The sequence below is a fragment of the Seriola dumerili genome, unplaced genomic scaffold, assembly GCF_002260705.1.
Source record: "Seriola dumerili isolate Sdu_G_001 unplaced genomic scaffold, Sdu_1.0 BDQW01000036.1, whole genome shotgun sequence".
Taxonomy (NCBI): domain Eukaryota; kingdom Metazoa; phylum Chordata; class Actinopteri; order Carangiformes; family Carangidae; genus Seriola; species Seriola dumerili.
Window position 1 is genome coordinate 4070955 of NW_019174291.1, and position 17735 is coordinate 4088689.

At 43.9% G+C, this 17735-nt stretch overlaps 2 protein-coding genes across 2 annotated transcripts; one reads left to right on the plus strand and one right to left on the minus strand.

Annotated features, from left to right (window-relative positions):
* Nucleotides 1-414: 414 nt before the first annotated feature.
* On the plus strand, nucleotides 415-7462 carry clrn1 (clarin 1). The gene is made up of 3 exons (XM_022738473.1): nucleotides 415-667; nucleotides 5288-5467; nucleotides 6470-7462. Exons 1-3 carry the CDS (start codon nucleotides 415-417, stop codon nucleotides 6733-6735), a joined length of 699 nt encoding a protein of 232 aa, XP_022594194.1. The 3' UTR covers nucleotides 6736-7462.
* A 4650-nt stretch (nucleotides 7463-12112) lies between these two features.
* tsen34 (tRNA splicing endonuclease subunit 34) lies at nucleotides 12113-17006 on the minus strand. Its single transcript, XM_022738472.1, has 5 exons — nucleotides 16678-17006; nucleotides 13959-14289; nucleotides 13321-13459; nucleotides 12928-13218; nucleotides 12113-12585 (listed from the first exon to the last, which is right to left on the minus strand). Exons 2-5 carry the CDS (start codon nucleotides 14244-14246, stop codon nucleotides 12398-12400), a joined length of 906 nt encoding a protein of 301 aa, XP_022594193.1. The 5' UTR covers nucleotides 14247-14289; nucleotides 16678-17006; the 3' UTR covers nucleotides 12113-12397.
* Nucleotides 17007-17735: the final 729 nt, after the last annotated feature.

Consider the following 17735-nt stretch of genomic DNA (forward strand, 5'->3'; position numbering starts at 1 on the left):
TTAACCTTTGACTGAGGCGCCAGCTGACTTCTGTGTGTGTGTGTGTGTGTGTGGGTGTGTGTGGGTGTGTGGGTGTCTGTCATACACACACAGCAGTTCACTGGACATTTATGACTGGATGCTCAGAGACTCTTCCTCCTCCTCTTCCTCTTCTGTCTCCGTAATTTAACCCCTTGTTGCCATGGTGACCTGACACCATGCCGCAGGTGTTATTTAACCTGTATTTCAGATTCTACTGTTACTACTACTCTTTAATGAACAGTTGTAACCGTCCTGCGCGGGTTTTCTCGGGTTTTCTCCTCCCTCAGCGGGTGGAGGTTCTGGTGATGGGGGAAATGGGGAGGGGGTGATGCCCTCCTCTGGTCCTTGTTACCCGGCTCCTGCAAGCCTGACCCAGCCTTCATCCTTCCCGCCATGCCGACCCGACAGAAGCAACTCATTTTCTCCCTCTGCGGGCTCTTCGGCTTCTCCTGCGCCCTTACGGCCGCGGTGGCCACCGGTCTGCCGTTCTGGCTCAACGGGACCGTGCTGTGCCGGACCGGGGCCGATCTGGTTAATGCCACCGGACCCGAGCTGGACAAGTTCCTGGGAGACCTGAGCTACGGACTCTTCCACGGACAGAGAGTGAAACAGTGCGGACTGGGAGGGAGACCGTCCAGGTTCTCATGTGAGTTTCTGATCAGAGGCGAACCGGACTGAACCGGGTTTTACAGGTCGGACAGACAGACCAGGAGCAGAGGTGACGGAAGGTTTGAGTTTTTCTCGGCTTAGCTCAGTCCTCATGTAGAAAATGTTTCAGCAGCAGGTGGATGAACAGGTGTGAGAACTCACCTGTATCAATTATTCACGCACAGTCTGAATCATTTAGAACGGCTTTAAATAGGCATGACAGTCCTGACTCTCACAGTCCACTTGCAGAATCAGTACTTTGATCTTTAGTACTTGAAGTACATTGTTATGATACTTTCTTACTTTTAGTCAGCTCTGACTGCAGCACTCTTACTGGTCACAGAGTACTACACTGTGGTTTGATAGTGAAGGTAATAATCAATAATGACAGTGAAGGTCGTAATCAATAATGACAGTGAGGGTAATAATGAATAATGAAAGTAATAACAAATAATGACAGTGTAGGTTATAATCAGTAATGACGGTATTAATCAATAATGAAAGTATTAATCAATAATGAAGGTAATAATCAATAATGAAGGTATTAATAATGAAGGTATTAATCAATAATGAAGGCATTGACAGACTGAGTGTTCTGTTCTTCATTCACTGCTTCTCTCAGACTCAAACTCACACATAGACCCTCAGAGCCTCATACAGGTCCTCAGACAGGAAGAGCTGATCCAGATCCAGCAGAGTCTCATGGAGTCCTGTGAGGACTGTCAGGACCCAGTTCTGGTGTAGTTCTCATCAGTAACCAGTTTTCTTTCCTCGGGGAGGCTCTCTTGTTTTTTACTGGGGTCTGTGGAGGCTGCACACTGGTGCAGAGCACATTGAATACTGGTCCCACTTAATGAGAGCAGTCGTCCCTCACTAACAAGATTTCTGCCTGACTGGACCAGATCTGACTGGACGAGTTCTGATGAGGGAACAAAGCGGCTCTGTTCCTGTCTGAGGACTCAGTGGAATCAGTTCCTCAGTGAACCTCGTCTGAATTCATCAGATCTCAGGTTAACAAACTTTATTTCACAATTTATAAACATGAATGAATGAACTTGGCAGTTTACTTAGCTCATTATGGGATGTTTTCAAAAGAAACAGAACTAGCATATTAACAGACTTCCCAGCATGCATTGAGAGTTGAGACAGTTCATGTGTCGCCTGCTCGTCATTGGAGCATCATATCCTCTGCTTGTTATTAGTGATCATATCTTTGCTGTTTGTTGTTATCTGCACTGAATAAGACATTTCCTCCATAAAGGACACTTAGAATGAAGCAGAGACCAGAACCTCTAAACCCCAGTCTCCTTTAGTTTTAAACATCAGTCTAGGAACAGTCAGCAAACCCAGATCAGAGGACTGTGGAGACCTGCAGGTATGAGGAGCTGGGAGCCTGACCTAGAACTCTACAGGTGATCACCAGGACTTTTAACTGGACTCTGAGTTGTTTTTTTTTTACAGTTTTTTTTTAGGGCCACAGAGGCACCCCGGATTCTGAATTTGATGGGGAGCCAGTGAAGAGCAGTTAGAGACAGTTTGACATGAGACCTGGTCCAGAGTCCAGCAGCAGTATTCCAGACCACTTGTAAATGATCCAGGGAAGATGCAGTCGTCAAGATGGGATGATATAAAAACCTTGATTAACATATCCCTCTTCACCTGAGACACAAGGGGCCTGAGCTTTACAGTGTTGAGTGAATCAGACATTTAACATGTAGGTCCAGAATCAGAACCTAGTCCACAGTGACTCCTAGATTTCATATGGATGATTTAACCCAAAAGCTGAGAGACTCCAGACTATCAGTTATTTTAGAGAAACACTCAGAGGGGCAGGGATTCAGATCTCATTAGCAGCCATCACCAGTATGAAGACCACATTGTTGAAAGACATTAATCATTTTTCCAAAGGGTGTCTGATCTGGATTAATAGAGGCCACTTTGCCAGTGCTGAAAGGCGGTGTTCGTTAAAAGAAGTCAACATTGTTGTAGAATGGGATTAATAGTTCAGAGCTAGGATTGGTTATAGGTGATTTGCATTCTACAGACTGCTTCACAGCCCCAGAGGATCCATTACTTACACCAGATCACAGCAAACACTTGTTCTGGACCGGGATGGCACAACTGCCTATCAAACTGCTTAATTAGAAGTCGGGTGGTCGGGTGAGCTGGGTCCAATACAACTGGGTGCTGGATTGCTGGGTCTTGGTCTTCTGCTTGGCGAAGCCTTCCCCCAACATGGATGAGATCTCCAGACTCGTCTAACTCTTGTGCTAAGGTAAGTAACCTACTGTTAGATGCCACAGGCTTACCGTGCTTCAGGAGATGGAGCTCTTCCTGAAAGCTGTCCTGCTGAGCTCTCTTAAGGATCAGAGTCTCCACCTCTCGGTAGTGGTCAGCTGTAAGAGGCTCTCCCAGTTTGGTCGCCTGGAGTGAGCGAGGAGGAAGGACAGGTAAGTTTTTCGCATTACTGTCCATTGCTCGCAAATAGGCGACCGAGCCATATGCCTGCTCTGAGGCGTCGCAAAAAGATATGAATCTCTTTGTAGATATTGGACTGGTCTACTTCAGGAGGGATGTAAAGGGGGATGTAAGGTTATGTGATGGAGCACCTGTAACCCGGACTCCCAGTTCTTCCATTCCTGCATGAGGTTTGGGGGAAGCATAGAGTCATCCCAGTCACGTTGCTTTTCCCAGAGGCATCTCACCAGCATCTTCTCCCTGAGTGGCATAGGGCAGGATGAATCCTAAAGGATCTTATTAGCTCGCCAAAACCTTGTAAACATTCCTCATGGTTACAGCTCCATAGTCTACTTGCTTGTATCCCAAGACATCTTCATCACAGCACCAGCTGAGCCCCAGAGATGACTCAGTGGAGTCATTCTTACTTTGTGCCAACCAGAGTTCAAAGCTCTCTGACCTGGCTTCCTTGGGCAGGTGGTTGACAACACTGGCCCACTGCCGAAGGTCAAACCCACCTGAGCCCAGGAGGGCTCTGAGATTGTCAACCAGACTTTTTGCTTCTTCTGGGGTGGGTATGCTCTGCAGAAAACCGGATGGCGTCGTCTGGTTGGCTGTGGTGGATAACATGTCCCTGCAGGGCAAACGTAGTGCAGCAGGGGCTACAGGTGGTGCCAAATGGGAGCACTTGCCACTCATACACTGTCGTCGGGTCCTCGCAGTTAATGTGACGCCACACAAATCACAGGAGGGGGTAATCTTCAGGGAGGAGGGGAACTTGATTGAACATCACCTCTTAAGCTTGGCATAACAGTTTCCTTGGGTACAGAGAGATGGGCCATGTCCCCTTTCCATAGCAGGGCATAATGTGGCACACCCTCCACCTCTACACAGGTGGTCTTAGTCTCCAACAGGTCGATGGCAACTTGGTCTTGGCGGGAGCGAGTTATGATCTTCTCACACTGGAATGGTAGGGTATCAATCTGCCAGAGCTTCTGGACATACTGAAACAGCTCTGTGGTTGGGGACTTGACTGCAGCCACCAAGCATTGCTGCAGATAAGGTGGTCTTCACAGGACCTTGTAGGGCCCAGCCTAATCTTTTCCACACTGCAGCTGGCCCACTTGGAGGGCCAAACCGTATCGTTTCAGTAGGAGTAACTAGGTGGGGATGATCAGTACCAATAAGCAGCAGGGGGTGAACATTAAAAGATGGGATTGGCAGACCTATGAGATGTCTGTATTTCTGCTGGAGTACATCAGTTGTGTAGGTGTGGTTGGCTAAGCCGAGGCAGGGTGCAGTGAGAGCCTCAGTTATGCGGTATTTGACCTTTGGCCTAGCTGGGGAGGAGATGCTGAAAGACACAGAGGCACAGCTGAAGGTCTGAACATCCTGCCTGATGGTGCGTAGTGTAAGATCTTTGGACGAGCCCTGCAGACCCAGCTCCCGTGCGGTGGCAGGAAGCAACATTGTTCTCTCCGACTCATCATCCAGTATGGCGTAAGTGTTGAGCGTCTTATCATTGTGATGGATGAGGACCCAAAGGACCTTCAGTAGGACTCTACTGCTCTCTGTTGGCCTACTGAGCATTTCAGTGTTCACAGTTTGTTTATTCTTGGCATCTGTTCTTTAGCTGGCCTTATGTCGACTTCGTTGAGAACCCGAATGGCTTCCCCTGGCAAAGACCGCAAGGCCTCTTAAGGTTACACTGGACAGCTTGGTGGGGCCTAGCACAGCACCAGCATCTCTCATTAGTCTTAATCCACTCTGCTAAAATGCTAAGGATTATAACTTGGTGACCTCTGTACACTGACTGAGGAAGTGGACTGAATTCTCACAGAATGGACAGTACGGGGTGCTCTTGGTCTTCCTCCCAGAGCTACACTATACAGATCCTACACACTGTCTCACCATATGTTCTGACATCTTATGACCATGTTTCTGCAGGACTATGATATATGTTTATTTGGGCTTTCACTGATTCTACTGTTCAGGAATTGTCCTGTCAGGTAAACATGGCTCCATTTTTCATAAAGTCTGTTTAATTGTATTTATTCATTAAAATAAATCCCTGGTTAACTGGTCCCAGAGATTTGTATGTGGTTCAACAGCTCGTTCACTGTTTCCTCTCACCTGCTTGTTCCTCCTCTCTCTCTACCAGTATTCACAGACCTGCTGAGTGCAATCCCAGCAGGCATCCACATCACCGTCATCTTCTTCTGTTGTGTTGTGATCCTCTTCTCCTCTGTGGCTTCCGGCTTCTTCTTCTTCAACGCCTTTGGCAGACCCTATGAAACACTACAAGGCCCCATGGGACTTTATCTGTGGACCTTCATCTGCTGTAAGAAACACCTCATACATGTCTGTCACTGACTCCTGGTACTAATGATGATCTTCTGCTTTAAACAGTTTAGATTCATCTTCATCTGACACAGCAAACTGGTTTGATAAACAAAAAGAGATTTTACTCTGAAGCATTTTTACTTTTATCTTTTACTTCAGTCCTGAACTTGTCTCAGAGCAGTTTGATAAATACAGGCGTGATGACAGTGTAAGAGCTCTCTGCTGGTACATCTGATTTAAGTTCACTAAGTGCACTGAGCTCCACAGTTAGATCAAGTTTGATTCTGCTGCAAAGAAATATACCTAAACTTAGCTGAGATCAGCTCACAGCATAAAGACATGAAGATTTAAAGACATTAAGACATGAAGATATGACATAAACACATCTGAGGAGGGATCAGTCTTTACAGACAGACAGTGGACAATATCTTCTTATTTAATCCAGCATCACCTCAAACTAATTAACAAGCTGTCATGGTACAAATCTGTGCCTCTGTTGGGCCTGGAGGTTAGAGTGTGTTTGAATAGGTTAAACCCATGTTGTCATGTGGCATGCTGGGATATGAAATACCCTCTTGACCCTGGAATCAGTTTAAAGATGCAGACAAACAGCCTGTGTCACAGGTGATGACAGGTGAGATGTTAGTGACAAGTGATGAAAGGTGAGATATCAGTGATGACAGATGATGACAGGTGAGATGTTAATGATGACAGGTGATGAAAGATGTTCACAGGTGAGATGTTAGTGACAGGTGATGACAGGTGAGACGTTCATGACAGGTGAGATGTTAATGATGACAGGTGATGCCAGCTGAGATGTTAGTGACAGGTGAGATATGCGTGATGACTGGGTCTTTGTTGGGACCTGGTTTAGTGTTGTCATGTTGAACCAGAAATGAGACAAACTGTCAGAACTATCTTTAAGAAGAAACCAATGTTCTCTGTGTATGAGCCCCGACAGCAGCTGCTGGTTTATGGTAACGTCTGGTCTGTCCTGCAGGTCTGTGCAGCTTTCTAGTGATGATCCTGTTTGCGTCTGAGGTGAAGCTCCATCACCTTTCGGACCGAATCGCCAATTTTAACGAGGACAACTTCGTCTACCAGACGTACAGTGAGAGCTACGACCAATCCTTCTGGCTCTTCTTCCTCATCTTCCTCCTCCACGGACTCAACATCCTGCTGATCAGACTGGCAGGATTCCAGTTTCCCTTCCAGGAAACCAAAGAGCTGGACCTGAGTGGGGGGGCAGCTGACCTCATGTATTGAGGAAACCTGAAGTATCTGTGAGACCAGCATGAGACTGAAGTCTAGTGTCCTCTGTGAGAAAGAGACAAACTGGATCTGAACCTGGGCTCGTATTCACAAAGTATCTTAAGGCTAAAAGTAGCTCCTAACTTCTCGATTTAGGAGAAACTCCTAAAAGTAATGGGCATGTTTTAGGACTCTTCATTTTTCTGTCTAAGACTAATTCACAAAGCCACTTAGCGCTAATAGTAGCACCTAAGTCTGGGAAAAGTTAGAAGTAGTGGAGAGGACTCCTAACTCACTAAGATCAAATCATAAAGAACCTTAAAGGGCTGCTGTCATTCCACGTCGCGGTGTTTTGGAAACCTTAAATGATGCTGAATTACTGAATGAAGATACAACTCAGTCAGGAGGGAAAAATGATCGTTGTGGAGTTTGTAAAGGATGCAATAACATCTCTTACCAACTGAAACAACCCGATCAGCACGGAAATTAAGTGTTACTGCTGCTACTTGGCAACAGAGAAAACGCAACTTTACAATGCTGACAGATGGAGATCTCTCAGCCGTCTATTCACCAAACAATAAATGTGTCTGTAGACTCAACATCATCAGACAGTTCATACCATTTCCTTTAGATGTTCAACAAATACAGAGAAATAAAGCAGCTTCATGGCAATTGCCGGTCTACCCGCTTTGATTGGTGCCAGAGATGGAATGCATGTTAAAATGATTGCACCATCACAGTGTCCAGGATCTACACACAAGTCATGGATCTGAGTGGAGAGTGACCTGATCAGCTGTTTGAAAGGATCATATTCCAGCTGGATGTCACCTGGTGGGACAGTGGAAATCTTCTCACACCTCAACCCACAGCCGGGACCACAGCTACATTACAACACATACAGCTACAACAGACAGAATAGGCTGCCAGTTAGCTTTAGTTAGGTTGCCTATGACAGGTGAGGTTTTTCTTTTATTTTTCCATTGAGTGAATTGGTTTTATAGTAAAATTTTATTTTCCTGGGTCGACACAGACATTATCATACAGATGCATTTAAAAGAATGCACTACTTTTATAAACAGCATCTAATCCGTTATTATTTCATTTGTATTTGTTTATTTCTCAGTGTTTTTTTTATTATTACTGTGGGATGTTGCGCCGGCACAGACTGGTCTCTCATCAACCAATCACTGTTGTTCCTGCAAGTGAGTTTGTCCATGAGAACTGAAGTCAGCCAGGAGTTTTGACTTTTCCTTACTAAAAGCTTTGTGAAGAGGTCTTAGGAGAAAACCTTTAGTAAGAAACTTTTAGTGCGTCTCAGGAGTGCTCTTTGTGGTAAGATAAAATGCTTTGTGAATACGGACCCTGGTCTGGATCTGGTCTGTTGTCACGTAGTGAGAGGATCAGTCCAAACGCTGCAACTAGCACTGATAATGATTAAACCTTTAGTCTGTAAAATGTCAGAATAAAGAAAAATATCCGGACCTCTTAGGGCCCCAAAGGTCCCAGGTTTCCTCTATATCAGTTGGGTCTACATAATTTGATTAATCATTGATCAATTAGACATTTCATGTTGGGTCCTCAATGTTGTGGTTATGTGGTGGGACTGTGTCAGAATTTTGTTTTAAGACCTGATGTCAAGTTTAGTTTTATCAGATTGTTTATCAGTTGTTGAATTTTTCTGTGTCAGTGATGAACAGACAGAAAACTATTTTATTCCATTACAGAAGAACTGTCAAGGTTTTTTCTTTAATAATTAATTGATTGATCAGTGAATAAAACATCATTATTCCCTGAAATGAACATGATCTAATGTCTGGTTCAGTTGTGTTGAGTTCACTGTCAGAGAAAAGCAGAAAATATTCACCTGAATTTTTTGCCAATTTTCTGTCAATTGATTAATCAACTAATCAGTTCAGCTTTGGAACGCTGGCTGGTTTCTGTTTCTGGAGAAACACAACAACAGATTTTTTCCCTGGGCCCCTCAGGAGGTGAATCATCAGTGTGAAAGAAACATTCACAGGAACTGGAACCAGAACAATTTGAACATTTTACTGAAAATCAAGACTCTGAATCTCATCTAATATGATCAAAATGTTTCAGTCAACGTTTGTCCAAAACATGAATGTTTATGATGTGAAAACTCATTAGTATGAAGTGAAACGGTCACTCTGAGTTGGTGAATTGCTGATGGACATTATTCATCAAGTCTTAATAAAATTCATTAATTCATCAAAAGTTGTACAAATTTGAAACGGCTGCATTTATACTGTGTTTACATGATAAAGTGTGTGTATGGTGTTACATAAATAGCCTCTTGCCACTCAGGTGAAGCTTCACTTTGGTCGGCTGCAGATAAGACTGATCCTGATCATCTTCTGTTCTTCCTAGTCAGCTTGTTCTCTGTCAAATTTGTTTATGATCTGATGTCAGCTGATTTTAACAGATTTTTGTGCTGTTGTTTTATAAAACTTGTTCCAGTTTCAGAACCCAGATTACAGAATGAAAAAAAGAATAAATGATAATCTGTAAAACGTGTGGTAAAGATTTTAAAATGTTCATTTTAATGAACAAATACAAAAGAAGAACAATCAGACACATCTGAATACTTTGCAGCCATGTAAGGTCAAAATGTCAAACAAGAGGACCGTATTCAGAGTTGAACTTATTTAACTTACAAATAAGTTAAACTCTGAATAAGGTTCACTTGTTGGATTTGAGATATCAGGTACCATTTTCCCATGATTGGTTGACAAACGTTTGTGGGTGTGTTCAAATCAATTTAACCTGCTCTTAAATGCTACAGCTAATTACAACCAAACTCGAATCTACAGAGTGAGAGGATGAACTGTTGAGTGTCATGTGGGTTCACCACTGGGGGGCGCCATAGTTTAAATAGTATAAATAAACAAAAAAATTCCTGGAGAAATTTTGAATGTGCCTGATCCTTGGTGCATGTACTTCACTCCTCACGTTTCAATCTGTACAAAGGATGTTACTTTCAGTTTCATTCATGTCGTAGAGACTTATCCTGACACTGACCTCAGTCACTGCAGGTGTCCCTCAAAAAGCCTTTTGAAGCTGTCACAACTTGCCAAAATAACCTCACAACGGTTTCGTACCTAAATTTGTCCCCACAACCATAGCAAGACATGTATACACACATGTACATGCCCTAACAGAAGTTGATCTGCAATAAAGCTATACCACTATATCGCCATATAAACGATAGCTTCTAAGATCAAACTTTTATGACCTATCTCTTATTTTGAAAGTGTCTGTGCCTCTGTGTTTTGCAGTATAAATTGCTTAAGTTTTTGTACAACAGAGCCAATAATTCCCTCTTACCATGTTGAGACTTTTATTTTGAAGGTTCATCCAAATTGTGGAGATGCTGTATGTGTGTTTCTGTCAATATATTTGTTTGTGTGTGTGTGTGTGTGTGTGTGTGTGTGTGTGTGTGTGTGTGTGTGTGTGTGTATTCACCCCCACCAAACATTATGACCCCATGACCACGCCAATGGAAATTATTCAAGAAAAACCACGATCGGATGACATTGCACAGGGACGAGCTTGGTACCATTGGATGTGGAATCCCTGCAAATATCCAGTTGGTTCCAAGTCGATACGACCTTCCTATCAAAAGTTATTCAAGGAAATGTGCTAACGATCATCAATTATGCAAACTGGATGTACATGAAAGGAAGACGCTAGGGGCGCTGAATTTGGCACACTGCTTTGGGATCACCAAAGAATGTTACACACCAAGTTTGGTTACTCTAGCACCTATGGTTGAGATATCAGGATGATCAAGGATGATCAAACTGATCATCATGGTTATTACCCCCTTACCTAGTCTTAACCCTAATCCGAAGTATGCAGTAGCAGTGATCCTGGTGAGCAGGTCTCTAGTCTTCACTCAACAACTTCCACCTGCATCAAACTGACCAATCACAGGTCTGCTTGTCTCCATGAGGAAACCACCACAGCTCCAGGAGTGCATCAGCTACGACACAGCTACAGAGAAAACTACTGCTGTTCTAGCTCTGCAGGTCTGTGCAGGTCTGTCCATGTCTCTGCAGGTCTGTCCAGGTCTGTCCAGGTCTGCCCTGTGCATGCATGTCACACTCACAAACTTACACACATAAACACCCCCCAAATCAGTTCCTGATCCAGGTCCTGTTAGGGGATGGGGCCGACACAGAAACCACCATGTTAACACTGGAAACATTGTGTTGTGTCTTTGTTGTGTGCGATGTGTGTAGGTGGGCAGCATGCTGAAGACCCCCAGGTTCCCAGTATGGGTCTGCTGTATAAACAGTAGTCACTCAGTGGTGTTCAGTCTGAACCACTTGCTGCTCTCTGAGAACTGCAGTCCGGCTGACCGTCGGTGAGGACCAGACACATAAGCTCAGGTCTTTTTAGGATTCTTTGTGTGCTTCTTTAATCCACTATCCTTTTCTGTCAGACACATACTCCCACCACTGGGAGTGTGTGTCTGACACAAGTGTAGTGTTACGGCACCTCTAACTGTTTTTATAGCCAATTTAGACCAAAAAGTACCTGGAACTAAAAGGTTCCTATGGCCCATTGCTGTCTGCGTTTCCACTGCGGCCTTAAGTCCTACGAAGATTATGCAAGATTATTACTTGACATTACTCACAGCACTTTAACATAACATTAACGAAAAGTACGGGACAAACTGCGTATTCATTCAATACAGTAAACAGCATCTTATTTTCAAATACGTGCTGATCCCAATTTACATGTGATATGCGACCTGTTTCAGTTTTTTTTACTGTCTCTCAGACCTGTTTCGCAGTGTGGAAAATGTTGAACTCGCTCGGTGATTGCCTACATCGCGGGTGAAATAAAATGCAGCGAGTACTCAACCAGTCATAAACGTTCAGCACTACAGACCACACACCCCAAAGTTCCTGAACCTTTGGAAAGTACTACCCCCCGACCAGGGACTTTTTGGGGGGTTAATCAATTACCCCGGAATTAAATTTAAACCCTGGTTCCTGCGGTTTAAACGCGCATAGTTCCTCAAAAGGTTCCCGGTTCCTGGGGAAAGTTCCTGCGGTGGAAACGCAGCTTTTGATCAATAACCAATATGAGTAGAAAGCTGTAGAGCCATGTGATCAACAACACAGCTTCAACCCCTCAGGGCTGCTGGGGGGGGGTCACCAGTGACCTGGTCCACGTCTGTGGAAATATGACAGAACCTAATGTGACCCACGGAGACCTACATGTTTAGTCCTTGTTCTAGATCATGACTGTTAGATGTGCACATGACACAGAGCTGCAGTCTGTCCTGTCTGTCTGAGGTACAGTAAATCCTTCATGAATCCTTCAGATCAAGAAGAAACACAGTCCGTTTTCAGAGGTGGTTCAGGTAGAACTTTATTTCTGGACCCAACATGTTTATGGTGATGTGACTCTGCCCCCTGGTGGACACATTAATTTCTACAGGATCATGTGGATTTAAGAGTTTTACCCTCTGTATCATTGTAATATTAACATTGTTTTCCCTCCAGCAGTCTTAAGTCCCTGCTTGTTGGTTGTCTTCTGGGTTTAGCTCTCAGTTTTTACCCCCTCTGAGGACTAGCAGGGGTCCTGAGGAGGCTCCTGGACTGTGTTTCCCTGTATTCAGAACTGTCTCAGACTGTTCAAGTCTTTAAACCATACCACTCCACTGCAGCGAGGTGTACCGCACTCCTCCGTCTGGCCCCGGCGAGCAGAGCAGGACCGTCTTCTTTACATTGGATCCCAGACGAGCCACAGAGAGGAGGTCCAGCAGAGAGACCGCCTCATCAAGGGACAAACAGACGGCTATGAAGTGGGCGTGGAAACGAAGAGGATCACCTGGAGAGGGAGAGAGAGACAGTCTGTGAGAGTGCACCAAATCTGAACCACAACCAATACACAGTCCACCAAATCTGAACCACAACCAAGACCTGTAGACCTGTTTATTACCACAAACAGACGGACTAAAATATCAGAATAAACAGGATAAAGAGACAAAACATAAAACCTCAACTACAGAGAGCAAAAGGCTTGAGGCTGGAGGAAGCTGGTTTCAGGGTTTGAGGCTGGTCTCAGATTTTGATTCTGGTTTCTGTTTTCGAGGCTGGTTGCAGGGTTTGAGGTTGGACTCTTTAAAAAGATTACAACTGTATAAAAACAACTGAGAGTAATCAGACTGACCTGGATATACGAGGAAGTCTCCCCCAAACTTCCCTGCTGAGGTCAGGTAGAAGCCCCGCCCACTCAGGTCTCTAAACACCTGGTACCTAATGTCACAATGCGGGTTGTACTGTGCTCTGATTGGCCAGTCAGCTTGCAGAAAGGCACGGTCCTTGGGGCAGTAGGTAAGCCCGGCCCTCACCGTGCTCAGCTGGACCGCCATCGCCGATCGAGGGAAGGAAAAGCTCCGGTCCAGGGCCTCCAGGCGGCCCTGCAGGGCCTTGGCTGAGGTCCCAAGTCCAGCATGTGAACCTGAGGGGACCAGGACCAGAACATCAGACTGCAGGTACAGACCGCAGGGATCAAGACTACTGACCTGCATCAAGTGAAAGGTCATTATGGAAACGCTCTCACCTGTGTGTGATGAGGTCATGGCTTGCAGCAGCGCTGATTTCCTGTCCTCAAGAGCGAGGACACTCTGCTCCGCAAAACTCCTCTGCTGCTCCTCCCTGTACTTCTCCACCCACTGACAGATCTCCTCCCCTACTCCATCCTAGTGAAACCGACAACCAAATTAAACTCACCCTCCTCCATCCAGCTGACAACAAATCAACTATATGATTACTTCTATGTATGTTAGCTGTTCAACCATGTTACCAGCTGATTAACTGGCCTTGTTACTAGCTAGTTAACTGACCTGTTTACCAGCAAGTTAACTGACCTGGTCACCAGCAGGTGAACTGACCTAGTTACTAGCAGGTTAACTGACCTGTTTACCAGCAGGTTAACTGACCTGATCACCAGCAGGTGACTGACTTTATTACTAGAAGGTTAACTGACCTGTTTACCTGCAGGTTAACTGACCTGGTAACCATCTGGTTAATGGTAGGTTAATTGACCCGTTCACCTGCAGGTAAACTAATCTGGTTACTTGCAGGTTAACTAACGTGGTAACCACCTGTTTACCAGCAGGTTAACTGACCTGGTTACCAGCTGGTCAACGCTAGTTTATCTGACCTGGTTACCAGCGGGTTAATGGTAGGTCAACTGACCTGATTACTAGCAGGTAAAGCAGCAGCAGCCTGGTGTTCACTCAGCAGTCTCTCCTCCTCTGGCAGCAAGAGTAGTGGTCTTCCCAGTCGTCCGTTCTGTCGGGGGGTCCGGGGAAGTGAACCTAACAGTGCCCCCACCAGACCCTGAAACCTGACTGTCTTCAGGTCCTGCACCCTCCACAGCAGGGGGGCAGAGTCACACAGACTGAGACCAACAACATTAGACAGAGACATGTCCTCCTCCTCCTCACAGGCCGGGGGCTCCTCTCTGCAGGGGGGCTCATCCATCACCAGAACCCGTGGACAGCGAGCAGCAGTAAAACATCAGACACTGATCAGAATAAACCAATAATCAATCATACTGTTTAATCAAAGAAACAAATTTAGGTCACATCTCATTAGCACTGGGGGTCTAATCAGTAACCGTCTGTAGAGTAGAAACAATGAGTTAATCAGTTAGTCGATAACTACTTCTATGACTCATTAACTGTGTCAGTTACAGGAAACTGAACAGAACTTTAACATTTGATAGAAGAAACCATGAATGAGAACAATTCGTCACATTAGTGATGAGGAAAATAAACCTGGGCCACACAGTGGACCACTTTATTAGGCACACCTGTGTCAGTTCACCATGATGGTGAGTCTCTGTTTGCTCCACTGCTGTTGTACTGCAGCTGTTTCTAGTATTCACATACATGTGTCAGAATATTAGGAACACTTCTGAATACAAAGCAGTCAACACCATGACTGACTCTGAGCTCAGTGATGAAACACTGAGTTTTTACGTTGACACTACACATCTTTAATAATCATGACAATCAGAGATTAGAATGTTTTACAATTTTTTAAAACTCTGAAACATCAAAGATTTGGTTTGGACTTTCATTACGTGGTCAATATTTTCATTCATAAATCAGATTAATATTAAATAGATTTGATTAAATAAAATAGATAAAAATAATCTGAGATCAAAGATCCATTTTCAGTCTCACGTTCACCTGTTCAAAGGTGTTCTCGGGTGGTGGATGTGGATTAGAGCTGCAATTATTTTTCAATTAGTCTATGGATGACCAACAATCAACCAAAGATTACTATATCAACTATTTTGATAATTGTTTTAGTCACATCTCAAGTCAAACTAAATGATGATGATGAACTGGAAATATTCGGAGTGATGGATGAGGTAAAGTCCAAGAGGGATTTTATTCTGACTTTTTCTGGATGAAAAAATGTATCAATTAATCAATAATTAATAAATACACTACTAAAAAAAATTAGGGGAACACTTAATCATCACAGTATAACACCAAGTCACTTAAATTTCAGGGATATCAATCTGTCCTTTTAGGAACATCATCCAGCATGAGCAGTTTGCAGTGGCTCAGTGATGGTCTGGGAAGGCATATGTTTGGAGGGTCACACTGACCTCCATGTCACAGCCAGCGGTACCCTGACTGCTGTTTGGTACCGGGATGAAATCCTCAGAGTGATTGTCAGACCTTACACTGGTGCAGTGGGCCCTGGGCTCCTCCTGCTGCAGGACAACGCCCAGTGACCCAGTGTGTAGGCAGTCCCTGGATGACGAAGGCATTGATTCCTTTGACTGACCCGCACCTTCCCCTGACCTAAATCCAACTGCGAACCTATGGGACGTTATGTATCCATGCATCTGACAACACCAAGTACCGCCTAAGACACATATATGCACATGGGGGCCATACACACTACTGAGTCACATTATGAGTTGCTGTGATGAAATTCACGCAGGTTGGCTCAGCCTGTGATTTCAATTTTGTACTTTGATTTTGGGTGTGATTGTGAATCCAGTCCTCAGTGGGTTGATGATTTTGGTTTCCATTGACCGTTGTTACGTCATTTTGTTCTCAACAAATTATACAATGTACATCTGTAAAGATTTTCAACTTGAATAATTCTTCATTAAGATTCCGATGTGTGATTTAAGTGTTCCCTTAATTTTTTTTTAGCAGTGTATTAGTTGTAGCCCCCATCTCCTTGCTCCTTCCAAGCTTGTCAGAAACAGACACAACCACCTGTGGTCACATGATCAAAAGGTCATATTTAAGTGATGGGATGAGACCTGCCGAAGAAACATACCTGTCACCATGTACTGTATGTTCACTGTAAACTAAGCTGTTCTGTGGTAGTATGAAGAAGACCATGAGCTGCAGCTGAAAGCTCAGAAACAAAGATTTTTGAGTTGATATTATCTGCCAAGGCTACCTGTCTTCATCACACAGGTGTGATAATAACCCTACTAATGTTCACAGTGGTCACAGACCACACACCTGTGTTCTGCTGCTCATGGTCTATAAATGGAATTTCACTGGTTGTTCAAAATTATAATAATAATAATAAAATATATTGAGAACTCATGAGCTGCTTGTTTCCAGTGTAGCTGCGGTGACTGACACTGCAGCTCTTCATAGATGATGATGATCAGCTTCACTGTGGACACAGGCAGACACTCGGCATCAGTACTTCAGTCACTGTTCACTGCTGTTCACTGAGTTAACAGCTGCAGCTTCATCAACAGGACACTGATGAGTCGCTGCTTCTCCTTAAACATCAGCTCTACATCTACTGAGTGAACTAACCGCTCTGTCTATCTGTAACTAACCGCTGACTTACTTACTTAGTCAGTGAACTAATTAACCAGTTAACCTGACCAGTCAGCCAAGTTCAGATGTTAGCTTACCTTGCTGTGAACACACGTGTGCTGTTTTCACCACGCTCCGCTCCACGACATGACGTAAAGCGGTGCGGCTGTAGTTTTATCCTGATTATTTGCAAAACAAACAGTGAAACACGGACACACAACAGCGATGACGAGACACAGCAATTTAACAAACGAGCGCTACTTCTCCTCTCAGCTCAGTATCTCTGTCCACCGGGTTAGTTCGACGTCTACACCGTCACCTCACGGAGAGAGCCGGGCTTGGAGGATCATAGCCGGACGGACCCGCCCACTCTCTTCAGCCGCTCCGAGAGAACAGAACGAATGCACACAGACAGACCACAGGCAGCAGAACGACCCAATAGGAGTAGAGGCGGAATTACTGACACACTGAGGACGTCCATGATGACACAGTTTGATCTCGAAAGTGTCTGCCCACACTGAATCTGGAGTTTATTATAACTGTGTCCAGAGTGTGTGTGACTGTTAGTGTAAACTTTGGAATTTTAATAAGAAACATTGAATCATTAACAAAATTAGAGAAGTTCCGTTTAAAATTATACACTTGGTTTATCATGTAAACCAGGCACTTTCAAGACTCAGAGACGATATTGAAGAAGGAAAATGTGTTTTTTGCAGTTACAAAACAGTAAGTGCCTGCCTATTAAATAGTTTTGGTTAGAAATAGAATATTTCTTTAAGATCTTGACTGGTTCAACTATTCGTTTAGAAAAGAGAGACATTTTTTATGATAAGAATGATATTGACTGTAAGAGACTATTTTGAATCTCTTTATTTTATGTGGAAAATGCAAATGCAAATGGACTGAAAAGAGACCACACATACATATTCAAAATAATTGGACGTTATATATTGATTCATTACACACTAAAGAACAATAAAGCAATAAAAACAGTAAACTCTTGTAAAGCCTTAGATATTTTCCTTTTGTCCTTATAAAATACTTTTATTTTTGTTTAATCATCGTTATTTATGTCGCATTTATCTCCTTTTATTGTATTTATTTTATTTGTATGTACTGTTCATATTTTACTATATAGTAAAATAAGTTATGAAGT

Coding starts and splice junctions, on each gene's coding strand:
- tsen34 (XM_022738472.1), bottom strand. CDS start 14,246: ATGGATGAGCCCCCCTGCAGAGAGGAGCCCCCGGCCTGTGAGGAGGAG. Junction 13,219..13,320: donor CATGACCTCATCACACACAG/GTGAGAGCGTTT, acceptor TGGTCCCCTCAG/GTTCACATGCTGGACTTGGG. Junction 12,586..12,927: donor AGACTTCCTCGTATATCCAG/GTCAGTCTGATT, acceptor CTCCCTCTCCAG/GTGATCCTCTTCGTTTCCAC.
- clrn1 (XM_022738473.1), top strand. CDS start 415: ATGCCGACCCGACAGAAGCAACTCATTTTCTCCCTCTGCGGGCTCTTC. Junction 668..5,287: donor GAGACCGTCCAGGTTCTCAT/GTGAGTTTCTGA, acceptor TCTCTCTACCAG/TATTCACAGACCTGCTGAGT. Junction 5,468..6,469: donor TCTGTGGACCTTCATCTGCT/GTAAGAAACACC, acceptor TCTGTCCTGCAG/GTCTGTGCAGCTTTCTAGTG.